The sequence below is a fragment of the Cebidichthys violaceus genome, unplaced genomic scaffold (assembly GCF_023349555.1).
Source record: "Cebidichthys violaceus isolate CVI_PGR_0920_01 unplaced genomic scaffold, fCebVio1.0.p SCAF_22, whole genome shotgun sequence".
Taxonomy (NCBI): Eukaryota; Metazoa; Chordata; class Actinopteri; order Perciformes; family Stichaeidae; genus Cebidichthys; species Cebidichthys violaceus.
In genome coordinates this window covers 6,246,968-6,271,178 of record NW_027176395.1, presented here as the reverse complement: position 1 = coordinate 6,271,178, position 24,211 = coordinate 6,246,968, and the positions used below count along the sequence as shown (strand labels likewise).

Sequence of the window (24,211 nt, the reverse complement as noted above, 5' to 3'; positions counted from 1 at the left end):
CTCAGAGGTGGGTATATGCTGTATTCATATGTGTAGGCTAATGGGTTTTTTTTGTGTGTAATGGAATGTGTTGCTCAGGTTGATTCCATGGTTGTTGTAATTATATTATGTGGATACTCTGTTGCATGGAAATGCTGCCAGCCACAATCACTATAGTCTATAGAAATGGAGTTGCCGAGTTTAAAATTTGGATTTGAAGAGCCCGGTCATGCTTTTTGCTCTCTGCCTACGTGACATGGTTCCACTACTGGAGCACTAAGCTGTTCCTGTCATTTACTGCACACTGCATACTGACACACACTGCATTTTTTTTTTAGCTGGTGACCATTTGCAAAGCAGAAATTAATTTACATCCCCCCCCCCCCCCCCCCCCCCCCCCCCCCCCCCCCCCCCCCCCCCCCCCCCCCCCCCCCATAATTTAAATCTTGCACAGAGCAGCTTAAAGACAAACAAACAAGCACAGGAACTCATTAAATGATAAACTAATCAAAGTAAGTAACCAATTTTGGTGTGTTTAGTTTGGAACACAGAGGCCTACGTGTCACCAAAAAAGTGTCCAATGTTATGCATCAAAATAAACAGAGATACACATTTGGAAAAGGATACATACGCATATAGCGCCCACACACACACACACTCTCCCAAATCCTCCAGCTGCTGAACCACTGCTCTCCTAACACACATCACAGACACACTCCTACGTAGATCAGCAAGAATGTGGCACAGAGTCGACCTCACAACTGACCCGGACTGAGAGCACATAGAGCTGCCGTGTTTCCGTGTGAAATGGATGTTTGCATTAATGTTTAATGCAGAGTGGGAGGCTTAACCAGGTGCAGCAGGAAAGCCATTGAGTTGTGAAAAGAATGTTTTCAAGAGACCGGTCCACCACGGTCAACTTAACCTGTGAATGGATGAAAGCATTGACACTAAATCCATCGGAAACCAGACTGTTCACTGTACTCCATTGTGCGTTACACCGTGCACCATGTCAAGCGACAGGAGGCAACGTAATCTGGAAGAGAAAAAAAGTGCAGTTTTATAATGCAGATTGGTCAAATACACACAAATTCTGAATGAAACACAACTTGCTGCTTACTTTCAGGAGGAAGGAAGGAAAACTGCCCACACCAATTGTATTACGTTATGAGTAATTGCTCCATTTTAATTCCACTCACTATTCTGTAACCCTTACAAATATATTTTTTGTATATCTACAACAAAAGGTCATTTTTTTATTATGTCAGAATTGCAAAGTGAAGGATTAACGTTCTCGTTTAAACGCTTGTTTCCTAACAAGTCAGCAAACTGATCGATTTGTGGAACTGCCTTTTTAAAGGGACAGTGTCTAGCATTCCGTGGAATCTATTGGCAGAAATGGAATATAATATTTTTCTTCTAGTGTATAATCACCTGACACTAAATGTTTTTGTGTTTTTGTTAGCTGAAAATGAGCCGACATGTGGCCACGGTAGCCCAGAACACATAAACCAAACACAGGCTCTAGAGAGGGCCTTTTGGGTTTTTCGTTTTCATTTGGCTGCGATCTGAAACATTGCCGCTAGATATCGCCATAACCAACACACTGGCCCCTTTGATCTTGTCATGTTGTTACAATATTACAATAGTCTATATTCCCTGCAATTCAACATTAACTGTATCAAGTGAGCATGTTTTCAGATCAGATTCTAAAAACAACCATGGAGTAAACATGTTTTTAAAGCAGGCAGAGGGCAGTGTGGGAAACCCACTTTACACAAAGCTCCATTGAAAAGGTGCGTTGGGCAAACTGTTGAGAGGCAACAGAGATGATTTGCTGCTAGTGGCTGTCCTCTCCGTAGTGGAGGGGAAAATCACAATGGAATAAGGCGCAGGTAAGAGTCTGATTTCATGGAGGAAGAGAGAGACTGCTGGTGTGAAGAGGGAGCTGGAAGGACTGACTGCCACAAAAGAAAGATACTGTGTGTTTGTGTGTTTGTTTGTGTGTGTGTGTGTGTGTGTGTGTGTGTGTGTGTGTGTGTGTGTGTGTGTGTGTGTGTGTGTGGTAAAGAGAGAAGAGAGAGGACGAACAAGCAGAAACTGGCAAAAACAAGAGAGGAAGGAAAGATGGCAGGTCAAGAGACGGGCCAGATTTATAGAGTACCATTTTAGTTTTTAAAAGCCTGCCTGCATTACATTAACTCGAGTGATTATAGGGGGAGTGGGGAGGCGTTGCGGTAAATCATGTCCACTTTCATACGGCGGCGGGTCGTTCTTGATGGATCGTGTTTGTTAGCGGAGCCTCGCACAGAATGCATGTGACGTTGCCAAGATGTTGCAACAGGGGGAGGCCGGGGACGGTAGCAACGCCTTTGGGTTTGAGCATCACAACTCAGTGGTTGTTCATGCTAATTCTGTCAAGCTTTGATACACGGCGCACATATTTGTCCATTACAAATAAAAAAATCACTTGGATGTCACTAATAGGCGGACCGCGGGTCGGATCCGGACCCAGATGCCATTGTATCCGGACCATGGACCTAAAACCGATAGATAATTGAAAATTATTATATTTAGATGGAGCGCTTCTATTTTAACCGGCACAGCCTTTACAGATGTTAACAGATAGGAATAGAGCTGAAACAAGTGGTTTCAACCACAGATAAAGTCCCTGCACACAAATGTATCTTTTTAGAAGATGAGAAAAATATAATATCATGATTTTTTTGGTTGACATTCACCCTGAATGAACTGAATTTAAAGATGAAGGGCAATTCAGTGAAATTATTTTATCTAAAATTAAGTACTTTATTTTAAGATGCACATTTTTCAAAAACTTTCTGTTATTTAATTTATTTTTAAATCCAGCCCTTATTTTACTTGAAGCGAGAGAAGAACATGTATGTATTATTAGAGTATGTATTATTTAAAAAAAAAGGGGGGCCTGTGGATATTGTGCGGCGGTATTTGATTTGCGGCTTCATCTCGCTGTAGCTCTGAGAGAGAGTCACTGTCAGCTGAGTGCCTCCTCTTAAATAACGTGTTCCTGCTCGAACTGTGATTTACAGCGAAGACGTCAAAACTGCCACAGTCGTCCGAAAATGTGTGTTGCCAACAAGTCACACATGTTCCCACTCTTCTGTAATGCAGTTTAACCGACACACTCGCACACTCACACAGAACTCCTATAAGGATTTGAGTCAATATTCTAAATGAATGAGAGGACGTGAGAGAGGAAATGTGTAGGCGTTTCAGGGAGGGAATGTAAATTTTGGCACCATGCTTCTCCAACGCAACAGAACAAAATAGCCCACTTGTTTGCGCACTCTTAGGTTTGCAAGGATATAATATCTCCATGCACAAAGCAGAATATGCATGGTGTATTTAAGTGTGTATTGATCCTTGAACCATGAACTTTTACAAGGGAAGCTTCAAAAATGATACTTTGATAAATTGAAAGCTCGGAATAAATCTATGCCTTTAGAAGCCTTGTATCTCATATCATTTGCAACAATTCACGTTTTTTTTCTTTTCTCTTTTGTCTTTCTGTTGGTCAGTGAAATGCGTCCAGTCACATGAAACATGGACGAACGTCTTTTTCATACATCACTCATCTCCATCGGCGTCACCGTGATTACGGCTCTTGCAACCGCAACAGACCGCCGAACATCAAGGAACGAGCGTCTCTGATACGCGTTATGTCAAGTCGGAGATGTGTAGCTGTCACTCTTTTGGGGGGGGGGGGGTCCACCTGCCCTGTGTTCCCATCATCTTCAATGAGGAGAAAGTTGGACGAAAACGTTTGATCGCTATGAAATGATTCACTGCTGGGCCCCCAGTAGTGGAGACAAGGAGAAGTTGACTGGGTGATTGCTCATTCTCTAAATGGTAGCTGACAAAACAAGGGGGGGGGGGGGGGGGGGGTAGGAAGCAGCTAGTGAATAAAAAAATTATGATGTGCAATCACTGGTTTGGAAGAAATTCCACAAGTAGAGGGGAATTTGCTCCAGGATAGCATCCCCATCAAACATCATCAGCTGCACACTGACAAGTTGGTTTCATAATAATAATAATATGCTCTTGTTGTCTTTCATTAGTCACTGTGAGCCAGAAGGGCTACACCTCAATCCTGATTGAGACAGAGCCGCTGCTGATTGGTTTACCATCTGTCACGCAGTCAATGCTGCAATGTAAACACCGCTGTTGCCTTCAACAGAGAAACATGAGACATGTGAGATAGATGTTTTTTTTACCACAGTGCGCTTGCTTCCCTGGGTGTGATGGTGTTTCTCTCTGTAATGTTGTTGCCTGGTTACAGAGCAGAAAGCAGGAGGATGGCTGGTTAAAAAAAGAAAAATGACCTCTTCCTGACCTTCAAGCAGTTCGATCAAATGCAAAAGATTGCAAGAAAAAAAAAAAAGTGTTGAGTGTGAAACTGAGTTTTCGAGTCCTGGAAGGGCCCGAGGCAGTGAACACAAGGAGCCCTGCAGACTGTGCTGCATGTTATGGAGTCAATAGGCAGAGGGACAGAGGAAACCTTGCATCATTTCAGATCCACCTGCCTTGTGTTCCACATTACCCTACTTGAGGAAGACGGGTGTCTCTCTCCCCAGTGTTCTTGCTCAAAAGAATAACTAATATTGGACCTCATGCAGCAACATGCTCTAAAATTTCTCTCATATTCCCTATATTTTGTTTAAAATAAAAAAGAACTCCAGGTGTGCCTGATGATGAGTCCCACTTGATCATAAATTGAAGGCTGATTGTTTCTTATCAGCGTAGGTAACGCCCCTTAAACAGGTTAGGTGTTGGGCCGTGTGCGAATACTCTGTCTCGTGCCCAAGAATTGGAGAGATGAGAGAAGAACTTAGATAGATAGATAGATAGATAGATAGATAGATAGATAGATAGATAGATAGATAGATAGATAGATAGATAGATAGATAGATAGATAGATAGATAGATAGATAGATACTAACTTTATTGATGCCGCGAGGGGAAATTATTTTGTTACAAGCAGCAATAGGTTCCAGAGCAGCAATAGGTTACATGTATAAAAATCTTAATATTATATATAAAGAAAAAAGAAAAAGAAAAATACAAGAAAAATACACATGTCACAATACACAATATATACAATTATAATAGAGTAAAGATGTTATATAAAAAATGCACACTATATACACAGTGAATAGAATAACATTAAATCAACTAAATAAACTTCAGCAGTAATGATATCGAAATGGACCACTAGTATTTCTTTAATAATCCCATCATTATATTTTACTCTAAAACATATATAATCTACATTATATTATATATATTTTTTTATGTTCTTACAATTGAAAACCTGTTTCCTTGTGTTGGGCAAACAATTTGTGGACTGTAAAAGCAGGTGTCTTTTCTTTTCCTGTTCTTGAATGAAAGAGCTCTCCTCCACTCGTAAAATGTTCTCTCACCTGAGAGCAGAGCAGAGATAAGGAATCAGTGGGCGCTGAGACAATGATAACAAATGCTGGATGAGAACACGAATGAGAGGAAATGTGTTCCTGAGTCACTTTCTACATTGTTTTCATTACTGGTTTTTGTTTTAATTCTAACGTTCAGGTCGTGAGAAAGTCTGCCAAGATGTCGTCGTTTTCAGAGGCGTCTCGTAGAGGAGGAGCAGTCTGCGCTTTTGGCCTCTACCGTCTCTCTCTTTTGAGAAAATGTGACGTGTTTCCAGGATGTGGAAGCCTCAGTGATTTGTAATAAAGAATTCCTTTTTTTTATTTTTTAGATGCATTCCTTCCCACGCTGAGAGAAATATTCATCACTTTAATTTCACTGTGTTGCGTTAGACATCTTGGAGCGGTAATCGACTGACCGGGGACGCGTTGGCTGTTTCATAGAGTTTACAGGGACGGAATCCTCTAAAGACCGAGGCATGGGAGCTTTGTCTCCATTTATTATTTCTTGTAAAAGTCAGAAGAGGACACATAAAATAGAATATTCCTCATTTAGTAGAATAATATGTGTGTTTTGTTCAGTTCATCATTACATTTGGTTGCTATGTGAAAATGAAACTTCTCTGTAGTGAGGAACAGCTATTTTGGAGCAAAGTGCACAGCAGAGCAGTTTTATTTACCTCAGCATTAGCATGCATTAAACACGAGCTAAAAGCATATTGCTCCTGAGTGTGAGTGTGTAAGTTAACTTCATATTGTAACCACTCTCTGGGGAAGAGAATCAGAAACACTTATCCCCTGAGCGTGGTAACGGCTCAGTCAGTACTTCCACCTTCTTATATGCCGATCACCTCTTGTGCACAAGACTGGGCTTTGAATGTTGCTCTTTTGATGAATGATTCATACTGTATGTGCATGAAATTTCATACTAGCCAGTTCATTACACACACACACACACACACACACACACACACACACACACACACGCACACACACTTATGTTAGTTGTCTTAGAGGGGCTGCAAAGCTGCTCAATGCCTCCTTCAATTCAGATCTTGCTCGCCGCGCGCTTTGATGATGTAACGAAACAAACGCCGCTGCATCACGGTCGAACGCTTTGAAGTCAACGAGGACTCGATGAGCTCTGGGATTTGTTATGTGGCTCCAACGTCGGGTTCAAGAAGTCTGCACGTTGTTATTTTGACCCATTGCGTTGGAAACGTAACCGGGTGGAGACCAAGCGCGAGCTGCAGGAGCGGAGGGGGAATGGACGCGTGTTCTGGTTTCCACTTTGTCAGAGGAAAACAGTGCTTGTCCTTGAGTTGGTAATAAAGGACTACATTACCCATAGGCTTGTTAATAAAACCCAGCTGTGCATGGCTGGTGCCCAGGCCACTGTGTAGAATGTTGACTTGCTGGTTGCAGCAAAAATACAAAATCATTATTATGATGTTGTTGCATGATTTTTCTTCCAAATCGTAATCTGTACCTCAATTAGTTTGTTACAACAAACAAAGAATCAACAAACTGAGAAAAGTCTTGATGAATTGAAGTGAATGGGGGTTTAAAAACTGCAAAACTATATCAAAACATCTGTTTACACGCTCTCATGTGCTCTGCACAAACACTTCTCTCACGCTTTCACAGGCGGAGTCCGGAGTGTTTTAATTAGTAAAGTTCAGCGAAGATGCATGGGAAGTAGTGAGCATACGACTGGTAAATGAGACTTGGGATTATACTGTGCCAGTTGTGACTGAGTTTGAAAACAGATGTTTTGGTATAGTTTTGCTGTTTTTAATCCCCCATTTACTTCAATTCATCAAGACTTTTTCTCCTTGTTTGGGTCCAAAAAAGTCCAGAAAGTTTTCTTCAAGAATTCAAGGTAGACCCGGCATGAGTAATTAACATACAAATGATCATTTTGTGGGCAAGGTATCCTTTTTAAAACAGTTTATTTTGAAAACGTGAATCTTTAAGCGACAGAGTTCGAGAAATCCTACATTGCAACGAGTGAGAGGCATGATTCAATGGCGCTCTCTAAAGCAGGGGTCTTTTAAAGGCCAACTGGGGGTCCCTCTCATACAAAATGTACAGTATGTATGCAGAATTGGCCATATGCAGCTGTTCTCAGCAACATACCCATGGATGTATATACATATATACCACTATCACTGGATTACTCTGATACTGAAAAAAGAAGACTGCAGAAGTACCTTACAGACCTTAATTACCTTAATGAGCCCCAAATTAGACGGGCAAATATGACAATGATTAACTTTGCATGCACCTGCCCCCCCACCTCTTTGGAAACCTCTGCTCTATAAGGCTTTGCTGAAGCAGCTGTCTTACATTGACATAAATAAGAGGTCTGTTAGAAGCCATTATCACAATACAATGGCTGGAAAAAATAAAAAAATAATCCCGAGCATGCATGTCTGTGTGTCACAAGACATCTTGCCTCGGCTGATATGACGGGGGGGGGGGCTCAATCCAATGCATGACACAGTAAAGCATCTTGCATAAATAATTAAATTAGCGCTCCCATCATTAAGTTGGACACCCTGTGGCCACAAGCTCTATTCCAGAGCATGGCAAATGAGAATGGAGAACTTTTTTCTTTTCTTTTCCCCTTGCAACTTTTAGGAGTCCCTCTGTTTCTGTGAATGAGTCATGTTTATGCGTTAGTTGTGAGTAATAGGCGTGTGTTTGGGAGCACAACTGGTGCAGCAAAGCCTCGAAGAAAGAGAGGGAGGAAGTACGATTGCAGTGTGCAAAATTAATTTTCTTTAATGAGCACTGGGGAAGCCCAGTTGACATCTTCATTGTCACCGAGCAACCCTTTCTTCCCCTGGATAATGCTTTCAGACTGAAGCCGTGTGATTGCTTTCTTTGATTTATAAAAAAAAAAAAAAGAAAAGAAGAAGCTATTTGGTGTTCGCCTTGAGAGACAAAACAGCACTTGATCTCACTCTGAATTGCGGGCGAATGAACACGTGTTACTTAGGGGGAGCGTCTCAGGTGCTGTCAGAAGGCATTCCTGTGATGCTGTTTCAGGGCTCGGTGTTTGGCGTAGCTGGTATTTCATCATACGCTGCGGTTCGCTGTCTCTGCTCATTGCGGAGTTTACTGCATCGGAAGCTCGTTTACCGGAGCTGTTGCGTTTGACATCCGAGCGAATGGTTCACGTGTCACTGTTCACGACCTATATTCAGCTAGAGGAGGACATTTAAAGGGGGACATATCATGAAAAAGTGCTTGTGCACATCATTAGGGTATCTGGAACGTCTACCAACCCACAAAAGAACCTGGAAATTTGACTCCAGCGTTGAACCCATCCTCAGCATTAGGAGCAGTTGGCTGCTGTAAAGCTCCTGGGGACCAACTTGGGGCTCAGTGTCTTGCTTTGACATGACAGGAGGAGCCAGGGATCGAACCGCCAACCTTGGTGTCAAAGGACAACCCGCTTTGAGCCACAGCTGAACTGAAGTGAGACAGCCCAGCCAGTTTTTTGACAGCTGCCTACTTCACAAAACATTCAACAAGATAGTCAGATCTGGCAGATCAGAGCAGCTTTTATCGGTAAAACGGAGCGTTTCAAACAGAGGGTGAATACAGGTATATTCAGACTGACAGTAGGAGAGACATAATGTGTTTATAGAACATTAAAGCATGTAAACATGTTCAAACAGAAACTCAAAATACAAGTATGAACCTGAAAATGTGCATGATATGTCCCCTTTAATTGCATGTATTATTACACTACTGCATTTTGCACTCAGTTTGACTCAATCAAAGTTTTAATTTTAAAAATGTCCCCTATTATTGCTTGTTTAGTCAGTCGTTTCTGCTTTCTGCAGAATGTAGTCTGAAATGCTGCATTTTAATGCCTGTATCTTTAAGAACACCTACCCAAAAAAGCCCAGAGGGTTAATACAGGTATATTCAGACAGAGCAGTATGAGAACAAAATAATGTGTTTTTTTAACATTATTAAAGCATCTAAACATGTTCTAATACAAACCCAAAATACATGCGTTAACCTGAAAATTTGCATTATTTGTCCACATTAATTTCATATTACACAAAGAAATGTCGCCGAAGTTTGTCATCCACGCTGCAGTCCGGCTTTTAAAGTTCAGTGACGGCTATAGAGGAGGGTAGAAGTGTAAACTGCTTGTTTACAAGACAGGGTTTATGCTGAAAAAACCCCCAAAACATACCAACATTATGAAAAATGCATGAAGCCTCTTCGAAACCCCTCCCCCCCACCCCCCCTCCTTAAAGCATCCAACAAGCGCAGTAGGTGGCATATTAACATGAACACTTGAAATCCGCCTCCCTCTATTTAACCCTGTTTAACCTTGGATGCTAGTCGTTAGAATGAGACCTGGAAGAACTTGCCGTCTCTATTAATGCAGATGAGACATGTATGAATTATTTACTGTCACCGCACTCTCGTTTTAAAGACTGTTTTAATTGGAGAAGTGGAGGTTACCGCCTTGCCTCTGTTGGCACACGTCTCCAGTGAGAAGTGCGATCACATGTGTGCGTGTGTGCGTGTGTGCGTGAGTGCGTGTGTGACGCATGTTTTTTTTTAGGGGAGAGGTTAGGCGACGTGCGCGGAATTCTGCGAGGGTCTTAATGAAAGCCGGAGTGCTTAGCGGACACGTGGGCTCCTCTGATGGAAATCAATGCAGCCTTTTGTCGGGCGGAGCGAGAGCAGCCAATTCCGGGGGCCCGAGCTGCCCGACGCTGGCAGACTTTGACGAGCATTTAATGACGCGTCACTGCGCCTGACGGGTAATCAATTTATTTAGGCAGTAATGTATGTATCCCAAGGTAAATCTTTAATTAAGGGGGGGGGGGGGGGGGGGGGCAAAAAAGGAAAGGGGACGATTGCAATGCAGAGGGCCAAGGAGTGTGAAAATCCAACGACGTCAAACGTCTCTTTGTTGAGCTGGATCTTCCCACAGCTGCAAGTCTCATAAGCAAGGTGTGTTTGACCTGCAAACAAATCAGAATCCATAAGATTCCAGCTCCACCAGTTGTCTTTTCTTGGACATAACGAATCCACTACCTCGACACTCAGCCTCCCACGCCTTTTCATGGGTAATTTGTTTCATTTCTGGATCATTGCACCAGCGTGGAACAGAGCCCCCGAGCGCCATATACATCACGTATAGTGCTGTCTGCTCTCCTACTTTTTGCAAGCCGTCCTACGCGTCTGTCCCTCGTGTCAGTGTCTGATATCTTTTTTTTATGGATGTTGAAGGAACCATCCACTTCAATCTCACTCAAAACAAACACAAAAAAAAGATGTGAGACATTTTGAGTGATTTGAGAGTTGAAAAGAAACAGCCTGAGAGAGAGAGAGAGATGTACGTTCGTGTGAAGTCATGTTTAAGTGACAGGTCGAGTCAAGCCTCATTGATGAATCCACTAAGCGTTTGAGGGATTTCAGAGTGTGGTTGGGACAGAATTAGACTGTTCACTGAGCTGAGTTAACTCTCTTCTGTGGTGGTGAATTGCACTTGGACTGCTGGCTGTTTGTGCACAGGAGTGTATGTGTTTGTCACGCACATACTTGCGTGGCTGACGGAGATGCCAGAAATGCTGCTTTCCATGAGTACATTTTGAACAACATTATTCCGGCGAGGGTTTTTTATTGGCTAACCAAAGCCAATGAATTATTAAAGGCGACATATCATGGAAAAAGCAACTTTTTTTCAGTGCTTGTAGATCTGAGTATCTCCACCCACGGCTTGAGAACTACTTTTGCAAAGGTGCGCCATATTCTTTTCGCCAGCCAATCAGAGTGTTTCAAACAGAGGAGGAATACAGGTATATTCAAACAGACATTATAAGAAAAATTATGTTATTTTGAAACAATAAAGCCCAACATACATGTATGAACCTGAAAATTAGCATGATATGAACCCTTTAAACACACAAGGCAAAAACATTCCTGTGTAAAGTTGTGTTGACATGCTGTCTTTTGAGAATAAACAACAGAAAAGAGTATAATTAAAGATGCACCTAACCTCATGTAATAAAATGAGGTCAAATTCACTCACCTGCTAGACATATTAACTCATCCATGATATATTAAAACACACCGAAGTGAGATATTATCCAATTTAAATGCCATCTATTTTTATTCATCTATTTTCCAGCCTGTGTTCACGTTTGGATGGCAGTAAGCTAAGCAAGGTAACCTCGACGTCCTCCTTTCCAGCAGCATCCTCTAGCTCTTTCTGGGGCCTTCTTAGGTGTTTCCAGGCCAGCCAAGATACAGGTGGCTATCTAATCCCTCCAGCATGTTCTGCCCTGGTGTCTCCTCCCAGTTGTAGATGTCCAAAAATAGCATCACCAGGAGACACATCCAGCTCAGACACCTGACCCACCTCAACTGGCTCATTTTTAATGCAAAGACAGTTCTACCCGCAGCTCACTTTTTAGGCATCTGATCTCCTCCGGATTGTTCGCATTCACCGTTTGTACTTAAACCTATGATAAGTAACAAATGTGGTTATTTTAACACAAACCAAAATCTTTTCCTAAAAAGTAGTTTTGTTGCCTAAACGTAATCAAATACTCACAGGACTTTCAGCCATCGTACTTTTGTTTTTATAACTTTGGTATTTAACGCAACAAATGTATTTATTTTACCTGAATAGCTATTTTATTCCAAACCACAACCTTTTTTGCACCTAACCAAATAGTTTTGTTGCTTGAACATTACAGGGGCTAGCGCAGGCACACTGATTGCTCATGACATTCGTAGGGACAAAAAAATTTAACTTTCCGTAAGATATCGAAAGAACCGTTGTGTGAGGATACGTTGATCCTGTCAGGGTGAGCTAATGCAACCTGCTAAAGACTTATTTTCACTGCTTGTATATTGAAAGTTCCATAAATGGGGTTTGGAACTTAGATTGACTGGCAAATAAAGAGCTTTATGTTGCGGCTCATTGCTGCCTCAGGCCTTCTTGACCTGTTGATATCGGGGACATAATTGCCAACATTCCCCACACGAGGCCTCTCCTGTGATAGTCACTCAGCCAGCCAGCTTGTCCAACGCCGGCTGTCAGCCAGTCACAAAGCAATCCACCTCTCACAACGGCCAGTCAGCTCCTCCAGCAGCTTTCCAGTTCGTCTAAGAGCTTTTCAGCAGCTCCAGCTACCAGGCAGCGGCCTGCCAGCTCATGCAGTGTCTGACCGGCCAGAGAGCCAGTGTCCCCGATAGCGACAGCTGTTGACCCCAAACCAGGCTCTCTGTAAGGGGGCAGAGTTGGCTCCGCTCGTCTTGCCATCAATGGGGAAATGAAGGGTCTCAACAGCATGTGGTGATGTCCACTGTTTGGAAGGGCGAAACGTTCATCCAGGCCTAGGACTGTGTTGTCTGTTTTCAAAGAACTCTGTCCTTCCAACAAGGGCAGACACATTGAAACCATCTCATTTCAAGCTGGGAAAGGAGCTCTTTTACAACATTTCATAATTTCTTCAGTTGTACCAATTTCTAATCATTGATATACTTGTCTCTTGGCCCGTTAATACATCTTTAATTTCGTTCTCATCCGGAGATATATCTGCAGAGACGTGCCGATTTGATGTCACATTATCCACTCCTGTTGACTGGGGAACAAAAATGACTTCAGAGTTAAATGCACTGATATTGCGCTTGACCCTTCTTTCATCTTGTGAACACATCACTTTGCTCTTAGCCTATCCATCAATGCTTAAAAAGACACAAGCTGTAAACGCTGAGATGTCATTTCAAGTCCCAGTTTATTAAAAGCACACAGCCATCCTTTTGTAAAGATAAAAGGATTTTACTTCAAACAAGGTAAACATACATTTCCTCTTCCCCCCTGGAAGGATCTCGTGTGAGCATTTTAAGCATTAATAGCATAGAATTTACACACATCTGTTACACGAGTCAACATCTTATCATGCATATCTTCTTTGGCCAAAACCAAAAAGGTGCTCTGTCCAGAAAGGCAGTGTTCAAGTTCAACCGCTCTTTAAGGCTCATTTGAAGGATTTATGCTGGCGTCTCCTTCCTAGGCAGTGTTGGATTGGTCTGTGACTGTGTGCTAATTACCCATGGACTAAGGACAAAGTGAGAACGATAGTGTGTGTGTGTGTGTGTGTGTGTGTGTGTGTGTGTGTGTGTGTGTGTGTGTGTGTGTGTGTGTGTGTGTGCGAGCGTGATTGAAGCGCAGGAAGTTTGGGGTACCGAAGTGAAAGAGAAAGTTGTTGCTTCTCCTTTACAGTAACAGACTTCTCTTCGATCGTGTGGTAATTAGCCAGAGTTTAGAAGGTGAAGACGGAGTCAAACAAAATCAGGCAAACTTGTCCTCAGGTAATTATGCAGAGCCTATTGATATCCAATAACCAATTCATATGGGCCCGGGGACTTTTCTTTTTAAACTATGACTCAAGTTCATTGTGCCACTGCTCGAGTTCTCCAGCTATTAATCTGCTGCACCAATACTGTGAATGTTTCATTGACTTCAAATTTGATTTGAAGTGGATGGATTTTCTTCAATTTTGAGCAGTTAAGGTGAAACTTTTACAGATGATACTAAGGCTAGTGGAGCGATGAGTGTGTTGGACTACCACATAAATGGGACCTCTGTCAACCTATCTTCACTCCCAAGGCGTCAAATACTGAGGCTTGGTCAGTGGCCCTTGGTTTGATGTTACGCACCAGGCTTTTAACTAACTCCAATATCAGCCCATACATTATTCGATTCTCAGAGCAACTGACGTAGTATGAAGAGCAAAGAGGACCACATAGGGAAGAGGTCTGGGTGGATGGTTGGTCAGGTTTTCATCCAGGAGACAGCTGTTCTTGTCTTGCATGAAACCAAGCCAACATGGACTTATTTCAAATTTGATTGTATCTTAACATACGTTCTTCACTGGCGCCACGTGCAAAAGTTCCAAATGCCATTATTTTACCTAACAAACGTACTTATTGTTTTAACAAACCATTAAGTCTTCCGAAACCTAACCTGGTGCTTTTGTTGTCTGAACCTAACCATGTAAACCCAAAAACTAAGTAGACCTACATTGGAAGTTTATTTTAAAAAGAAAGCCGTAGGTATTTGGCAAGCAGAAACTACAATTTCTGTGAACACAGCTTGTTTTTAAAAAAACACTGTATGCATCTAATAAACGGAAACTGACGCCCCGTCCCTGTGACTTTAATAAACAGAAGGAGTTGGGAGAGAGAATGCGTTGCCTCAGCATGGATGCCAAATCGATGGCAACCAGTCAGCCCAAATAAACACAGCAAGGAGTAATCATTATGTCCTTGAATGATTAATAACGGTTTTCAGGATCTCTTATCTTGTGTCTTTTTTGCGAAATGTTCTCTGAAAGTGAGATGTGGATTTGCTGTTTTCGCAGGTGAACCGTTGGCTGGCAGAGCTGCTGCTGGCATTCCTAGAGGGTACTGGAGCTTCTCCTGGGTGGCCGAGGACGACCTGAGCTTTCCCAACGACTCCGTGCCCATGTCAGGTGAGTCGGGATGTTGTCAGCTCTCCTCAGGCAGATGGACAGGCTAAGGCGCTTCTGTTCTCCAAATATCCATTGTCCCCAATTGGCCGTGACACCTGCCATCAGCTCTCTATCAGTACACATAAATGTCTCTGTCCAGCCTGTCCTCTACCATCCACACTGACGCCATCACAAAACTGGTCTTCTGTGAATCAGCCTTTCTGTGACCGACTCAATGACCCAGAAAAACATCTTGTACCTATGACAAAAACATCTGGAACCTGCCAGTGCTTATAGAATTACTCAAAAATAATAACTGTGGGGAACCGGGCTGGTTACAATGGTGAAAGTATTAAAACACATCATATATACATAAAACACAAAAAAAATAAAAAAATAAAAAAAATTACAACATTTCCTTTAATTTTTACACATGTACTGTCTATGCACAAATCTACCAACAAAAACCTCCTCTTTAATGCACAAATGTGCCATCAAATCATCCAGTAAATAATGCTAGAGGAGAAACTCCATTTTGATTAGATATCTAATGTGCTTTTCCAAAAAAAAAAAAAATAATAATTGTAAGAAGCAATTTAAAATTGTGGAAAGGTTTGCCCAAAATATTAGACAGTAATTCCAAATTAAGAAAGTTTACTTTTCAAATAATCCATAACCCTTCATTTTAAAGATGGAGAATCATTCAGTCTGCTGAAGCATGTTTGAACCACAAGAACAGATAAAGCATATTTAATCAACTTTCAGAATTGAACATAAAGTGAGAGAGAGAAAGAGCTAAAACATTAATCTTCTATAACTAAGGTGTGAACTGCAGTCAAGTTCCCATTCAAAGGATATCATCACGGATTCACTGTAAAATTACAACATTCGGGGTTTATTGCCTTTTTAATATGGATCCTAATTTATAGAATCCCTTGACGGCATCAGAGAAAAGTCCCTCTGATGCCGTCACTGTTAACAGAATACTAGCGAGCGATTGTATTGGATGTTCCCTCACAGCTCACTGATCTGAATTGACTGTCAGCCGCTGGTGCAGCGATATGTCACAGATACGATCACAAGCACTTTACTGCAGCTAGTAAAATATATTCTAAAGCCTTTTGCTCAGCTTGTAAAAATATATACATTGTAATAGTTTATAAAGAAATGGAGCTGCACCTTCCTGCATTAGATAGTTTTTAACTATGAAAAAAGTGATCCTGCTAATCCTGAGGTTGTCATGCATCATCATTTTCTCTGGTACCATGCTTTAATGAGCCATATTTCGCAAGCGGGATTCAAGCATGTCAAACATCATCATCATACATGAGAAAACAAGACCAGTAATACTGGATGATTAAGCAAACCTGTTGAGGGGAAAGTAGAGTGAAAGAAAGCTGGAGGTGTGAGCAGGACTGTTTTTAAGCCACATCAACAAAACCAGCTTCTGTGCCAGCGTCTTTCCAAATTTAAATATAATTTTGAAGCATAAACAGACCATGTAGATCCATGTACTGCTTCATCCCCTCAACATTTATCAAATGTATAGAGGATGCATCATCCTTGTTTTGCCCCCTTGAATAAAAACATGTTTTGGTGACTGGTGAACTAGCATTTGCATTTTTGGATTTATTGTTTATGTACCACAAATTGGACAATAACTAGCGAGCTAGCGCACGCCATGCCGCTAAGAGTCTAGTTTGGCTGTCGGAGAGCTTTCTACAGTTTTGTAGTCTCCGAGCTGCAGGTATTGGCAGATGGTTTGTTTAGACCCAGCCTTGCTGCTGGCCACCAGCACGCTGTTTGGCTCATTTGCTGTCAGGAGTGTAGCATGAAAGCATGGTGGAATTGGTAAGCTAGCTAGCTAACTAGCCAGCCACTGAATGAAACTTTTTTGCTTCATCTGCCCACTTTTGTCACAGCGTAGAAAAGCACATCACAGGAGTCGAGGCAACTGTATAATCAATAGGCAACATTTCCACCACATGACTTTTCTTTAAAATTTCTGGACTGGATTTTTGCCTCTCAGAACGGACCAATTAGAATTGGGAAACAAGGTGTGAACCCGCCCGTAGAATACCATTCCCTATATACAGCTTTTTGTAGAGTAGGTTGAGAGTACAATCCAGTAATGGCTAGAGATGGCACAGCTCTGTCAAAATTGACATTGGAAGAAAACAAGTCTGAGTGGTAAGATAAGTGATCTGAAAACCGGAGCCCAATATTCCCATCCCCCGCTGGGTGTGAGCATCAGAGCGAGTGAGCCCAGGGGCACATGCGTGTATTCATGGCACGTCAGGTTCTCAAAGCCAATTCCCATCACTCGCTAACGACAGCTCCGGCTTGTTTTTTTTCTTTTGCCCCTTTCCAACCTCTTGGAGGGTTGGAGGTCTTCCTGTAAGTGATGATTCGATGTCCCACCATCGAATTGCCACACAAACTGTTTATGAAACATCCTTGACTGTGGAACCCTGAGACCTTTCTCCATCTGCCTGTGGCTGTAACAGCCTGCAGTAGACCTCACTGTAATTGGTGTCAGTTAGTCAACAGATCACCACGCCATCTCTGAATCAATCAGTCAATCCGTCAAGCACACAGCCGACCGCATTTGCTATGATTTCACGTGATGGCAGCTCTGACCTCTCGTCTCTTGCATCTTAGCTAACCAGAAAAAGAAAAACGTTTTTTTATTTCTGTATGCTGATTAGTAGACCGAACATGATGTGGCTGGAGCAGGAAGGCTCACATCTGGGCAATAAAAGCCAGATGACTCCAAATGAATGATGGCACAGCTCAGAGAAACAAATTAAATCATAATTTCCACAATTGTTGTGTGCTGTTTGCCAAATTGTTGATTGAACAAACAAGTGCAAATGTAACATGTTTTACTTGCTCAATATTTCATGTTTTGTATTACATTGTATTCTTACTGATTGTTTGTGTGGTGCAGTGTTACATATAGGACAGCTTTAGAGGACGCTGAGAAAAAAGCTTTGGTCTCGACAACATGGCACGGTGAACATTGCTTTAGGCTACGGTGATGGATCTCAGCTGTCCCTACAGCATCTGCTGTCCGCTGGCATTTATTACCTCACACAAAAGCCAACACAGACTGACTGGACACTCGCCACCTGCTGCCCTCATACCCTTCTGCCTCCCTGCTTCCATTTTCAGCCTTTAGCTGCAGGGTTAGTGGGCCAGCCGACGTCCTTATTTGCATTTCAGTGCTGGTAAGCGCACTTAAATTGCCACCGTGTGTCAGTAAAGTCAGAGCCCTCTGACCAGCCTCCCTTCTACAGTGTATAACTCCCCTTGGGGAATGACAGCAGGGTAGCCTGTTGCCATATTCTGCTTAGCGAAACCCTTCCACACACCATCCTTCCCACTCCAGACCTGTTCTCCTCATCGAGATGGATCGTCCCGGTTCAGCTGTGGCTGCCAGCTGTAACAGAGGCACTCAGATGGATGCTAGCCACTTGAGGAGGTGTCGTTCTCTACAATAGAACATCTGCCTCACTCAGCTGGTAGTGCTGTTCTTGTGTAATGAGACACAACAGTGGAATAAAACCCATTTGCAAGGGTGGCAGGGGTATAAAAGATAGGGCGGTGGTGCAGGTGTTTAAACATGGCATCCCATAAGCAGCCCTCCCAACCCGCACTCAGCCTGGTCCCACTCCCAGGGTGTCAAATAGCCACACGTGGGCAGAGGCCCCCAGATTCTTGATACCAAGTCACCCTTTAGAGTCTTTATAGTATGCAGGCTTTCGGGTATCTTTAATGTAAAACTATTTGCACGATTATTAGATGCTCAGAGCAACTGATATAGTATAAAGAAAGTCTGCTAAAGGCGAGAGGAAGGATCAAAGAAACTCTGAACTTTGACCCAAGGGACCGGCGTCCGTGTCAACTACAATGTTGCCTTATGTGATGCTACGCTAGTGAGTCACATCACAATATGTCTCTAGCATTATATGCTACATGTTGTGTATGTTACATAATAAGGGGTACTTATTTGAAGGAAAACCATGATGTTTTTTCTAACCCTAGGTAGTTTTGTTGTCTACACCTCAAGCGTCAGGATCTCACACAACAGGCTGGGAAGTATGTCCAAGGAACTAAAATGAACTTGTAGGGATGAGATCACGTTTCCCTTCTACTTAGCACAATGTTTCATTTGCACAGCTATTTCATGTTGTGGAGGATAGCAAAAAAATCGAGCTCATTCATCAAGCATTGATGAAGCAGGAGCATTTGTTTGCATGTGTGACTGGTTGAAAACTGGTTGATTTTTAAGTTTTTAATGTCTTAAAAAAAAAGCAATATTCATATGCAGGGTGACTGAGTTCATAGATTCAATGCCATTTTATATTGTCACATCCAAGTGCCATTAGAAATTCAAATACCGCATCATTAGAATAACAGAAAATACAGCAAATCTTTCACACCAATTCTCAGTACCTCACTTGCATTATTCAAACACTGAGGTCTCATTAATATCGCAGCGTTAGTTTCACACATTCCCCACTCAGGAGTAAACAGGCGATTATGTCTGACAGCTACTTTTAAGTGCATCAGGAATGACATGATGGAAAGAAAACAAGATGATGAAATTAATGGAAACATCTGCTCAGTTTGGCTGGAATCTAAGATGCACAGTTGTTGAAGTGAAGTTTGTCTTGGACTTTGGAGGGAAATTCAAAGACCACATTAACAGAATTTGCTGACAAGAGTTTACTGCTGCTGCTTACAATGGTGCAGAGTTGCCGTTGCCTGGAACAACTGGAAACTATCAAACTGTTAATGATTTGGAACATATTGTGAGGCAAAAGGCTTATTTTATGGTTTTGGTGTTGTCAGTAGTTTCTTCAATATCTTCAAGGCTGTAGAGGGTCTGTAGTGAAAGATTTCTCTTGACCTCCCGCCAGTGTGTGCCGCCTTTGTAGTTTTTGAAGCGTGGATGCTAATGATAAGGTTCACAGGGATAGGAAAGCCTGACATTTGACTTTGATCCCCTTTAATCTAGAATCAGAAACTGTCGCGGGCAGTCGAGCCATCTTAATACTGTACTTCCAGACATCTCTCTTCTTGTTGCTCGCTGTCAATAAACGCATTTAATTACAATGAAACCCATCTTTTATTTCAAAACCAGAGGAATTGAGAACAAGTTTATTTGCTCTGCAAAAAGGGAAGGCCCAACTGATTTACATCAACTAATACTGGGTAAAGAAAAACAAGCCATGAAATAAGCGTATCCTTATTAATAATTTGTGCAACAGAATCAGAGTTGTCTGTTTTTACGTGTTATAGATCATTTCTTTACCGCAACTGTCATACCCGCTGCTTGTACAAAATCACTCAAAAGCCACTCATCCATCCCTCTGTATGTCGAAGCTCCAGCTCCCTTGAGAGGAAATGAATTTGCCTGGAACACCTAGGCCATAAAAAGTCGAATGGATACATAAATAAACTCAGCCAGACACAATCTCATCCTAATCAGAAAATAAACATATTCATCATCTCAGTTAAGGGCTTCATGGGGAAATTTGTCAGCGCAGTTTTCACTTGCAATCCACAAAGGGGCATACATCGTTGGATGTAATTTATTTGATGTCAAAAACACTTCTGGGCAAATTCAGCCTCTCATTTTTTTAAAGCATGTAATCACATAGTTGTGCATTACTGGGAATTGACTATCATTTATATACAAAATGTGAGATGGCAACCGGTGCATCTCAATAACCTTTTGTTTGCGTAATGCGACACATCGCTCAACCTCTTCTGATGAATGAGGTCAGGGTCGTGTAAGCACGCAGCCTTTAGACGCCATAGGCTCATTACCAACCACTTAACACAGTCAAATGCTCTCCTAAAATTGAAATTCAGATCATATCGAAGATTGAGGGATTGCCTCCACACGGCTCTCAACAAGGTGACTGTTGCCGGCGGCTCAGGGTTAGAGTTGCTAACAGCACGGCAACAGTGTTGACAGAGCCATAGACCGGATGGTGTTATCAGCTAAAACTGCAGTATAAGCGCGGTGCAAAGCTGCTGCAATTAGTTATAAGATAATATCAATATATAACCAAATGTGGAAATAAGGACAAGGAAAAAGAAACCTGTTGAAATACCACCAGTGTTTTGTATATAAAAGGGGAGCAACATTACGGTGGAGTTCAAGTTATGCCTTCCAGCTGGTAAAATGTTGTTATCATCCCAGGACTCAATTCATTTGGCAAATTAGTGTAGCTGATTTTAACTTGGAGCAGTAGCAGTACCCATATAAACTAAGCTATGCAAATGTCTTGGGCTGTACACAAAGACATTATAAAAACTCCTTAGAAAGTCACCCATTAGTTTGTGGAGTACAGCTTTGAAGCCTGGAGTTCATCATTTTTGCCGTCGCCGTCTTGTTTTTTTTGTCAACCAGAAGTGACAAGAGAGGGTGGACCTAAGTACAACTTAATGCTGAAAAAGACATTTTTAAGTGACCAAAATGTTTTAATTAACTTTCATGAATTGAAAACGTACAGTGAAAGGGTTAAATCTGTGCATGATTAAGACAAAAACATGGACAACTTCCAGACCTGACAAAGCCTTGATAGCAACCATTTAGGAAATGAACATCATGCTGTATTGAAGACTTGAATCTAGCAATTGAGACCATAAACTCATGTTCACAATGTTTACTGAACTAATAAATCAAATAAGAAGAGGGTTGTTTTCTCATAGACTTCTATAAAATCTGTCTTCTTTTTGCAACCAGATGAGTTGCCCCCTGCTGGCCATTAGAAAGAATGCAAGTTCAAGGCATTTCCACAATGGCTTCATTTCATGGTTTCAGGCCACAGGGGGTTGCCGCTGGGGTGTGCAGTATGTCGTTGTTTTTTACATTCGAGGCTTCCATTGAGTTTTTTCGAATGATGCTTCAAATATCTTATGGGGCTGTTAGATTGCTGCTAGCCCGCCTTGTTAAGCTACAGATGCTTGCCTCCCTTTCTGTTTTTGACTGTGATGAAAATGTTGTTTTTGAAAAGCTATATGCCAACAATTATGGATTGGATCTTTTGTTGAATAAAAACATGTTGTGAATTTTGGAAATGATTACATCTATCTTTTTTCAATAAACGTTGACCTTTACACTGAGGACTGAGACAATTACACAGATGACTGAGCACCGCCTGGTGTGTGTGTGTGTGTGTGTGTGTGTGTGTGTGAGAGAGAGAGAGAGAGAGAGAGAGAGAGAGAGAGAGAGAGAGAGAGAGAGAGAGAGAGAGAGAGAGAGAGAGAGAGAGAGACGGTAGGCAAAGAGAAGTTGGTCTTGCGCGCAGTGTCGCTGTAAATTGTTAATAATAATAACTTGAACGGCAATGTTTTGAATGAGTCTGTGAACCATTTGGTATAGTTCTACAGGTTTGCCCTGTTATATGTTTCCTCGAGCAGAAATTTTAAAGTGGTTCGCTGATTTCCTATTACCCATCATTTTATGCCAGGATGCCTTTCAGCAAAAAGAATCATCCCTTTAATTCCCTTTAAAGCACCTAAGCACATTCATTGTATGGGCAACACCATTTACAGGCCATGTTTACATTGTTTTGTTTTGTTGGAAAACCAATTTAAGAATAAAACCAGCACCATTCACAAAGGACAGGCTGCTTTGTTAATGACCTCAACTGCATTTGCAAATGAAGCTAACAAAATTACAAGCACATGTGAATAATCTATCAACGTATACACGGCATTGGTCACAGCCCTTACAAAGAATATATAAATATTGAGTTTGATCTTTCATGTAGGCAGATGTAGAAAAATGAGTTACAAGCCATTATTATCATTAGTCTCTTTGTTTGTTTTTCTTTCCTTTTCATGGTGGCCAAGCAGTTTCCATTATGTTGGTTCCGGCTTTAAATTAACTTAACCATCCTCTCTCTTAGTAAGAAACAACATGCAGGAAGCAATAATTGGCCATTTTGAGCTTCACAGATTTGAAGTCTTTAAACGTCCTTTGTAGATCTGATCGGTTGTGCATCTGCAAACCCCCATGAGGCGTTATGGCTTCAAGCTATATAGGATCCTGAGCATCACCACAACCAATGACAACCATCTCTAGGGGATTAGAATTCATAGATTGTCTTTAATTATCATCAAAGCCTAGTGTGCTGAGGGCTCATAGACCTGGCCTGCAAAAATAAAGAAAAAAACAGGGTTTGAGTAACAATGACAATGTGATCATAATCAATATTGTGCTCTGTAAGAATTAATAATGTATTGGGTGATTGACTGATGGAATTGCATTTGGATGAAATTACATAAAATGAACGGTGTGTGGATTGGCAAAGGTCAAAGTCAACCTTTTGAAATCATATCTGTGTGACTGCACATGGCAACTCTTTTGATTGAGCTTCTTTTTTCATTTCACTCGGATCGAAAAAGCCCAAATATTGGATAACATATTGGTGAGGTAAAACAGAGCCAGTTTTTTTCTGTTATTACAGCTTCAAATAATCAAATTAATTCATAAAGTAATTATTATGCTTTTCTGAAAATAATTACTGTGTAACAAATACCTGTGTATATGCCTTTTGATTAAAGCCACTGAGCAGATAGAGACATATAATCTGGCATGTACTGTAATAGTGGGTAGTGTTTTTAGTAATTACGCAGTCACAGAAATGTAACTCTGTGTCTTATGGGTTTTTAATCATAATCTGGAACATGCCTTTGCTCAAGTTCTGTAAGGTCTACAGTATGCAAGAGTATGAAATGAATTACAGCTCTTGGAGCCAGTTGAACTTGTCCAGATGTTACAGGATTCTTTAAAACATATGCAGATGAAATCTACATAGACGCAATTATGAACAATAAACATCAGGGGAGGATTTTACTATTGGATACAGTCACACAACATTTGATCATTTATAGACCTCTTCAGCCTGTTTTATCTAGAAAATTAGGTGCGGTGCATCAGAACGGTAAAGGCATCGTGATCCGTGTTGAAAAATGATGCTAGGGAAGAGGGACTTTTGGAGAGCCCTGCTGAGCCCCGGCCTCAGATAAGAGGAGGAGACAATTGATGGATTGGATTGGATGTTACGTAGCTCGTCCACACAAGAAAAGACTTTAAGTTTGAAAATGGAATATAAAGAGAAAGCTGCATTTTATATCTACATGCATTACCCAAATAATTAAGACACTGAATCATTTTATTCAATATATTTTATTCCATCCCCTTATCTTCATGCATGTTTCGTTTTGCCGTCATGCCATTCCGTCAGTTTTTTT

At 41.6% G+C, this 24,211-nt stretch overlaps 1 protein-coding gene across 2 annotated transcripts in view; it reads left to right on the top strand.

Moving 5' to 3' along the window:
* Positions 1–24,211, top strand: part of alk (ALK receptor tyrosine kinase) — a 365,563-nt gene that overhangs the window by 130,491 nt on the left and 210,861 nt on the right. For both annotated transcript variants that reach the window (XM_068717693.1, XM_068717694.1), the window contains exon 2: positions 14,843–14,953. In XM_068717693.1, coding sequence (XP_068573794.1) covers positions 14,843–14,953 — 111 coding nt within the window. The remainder of the gene's footprint in view (positions 1–14,842; positions 14,954–24,211) is intronic.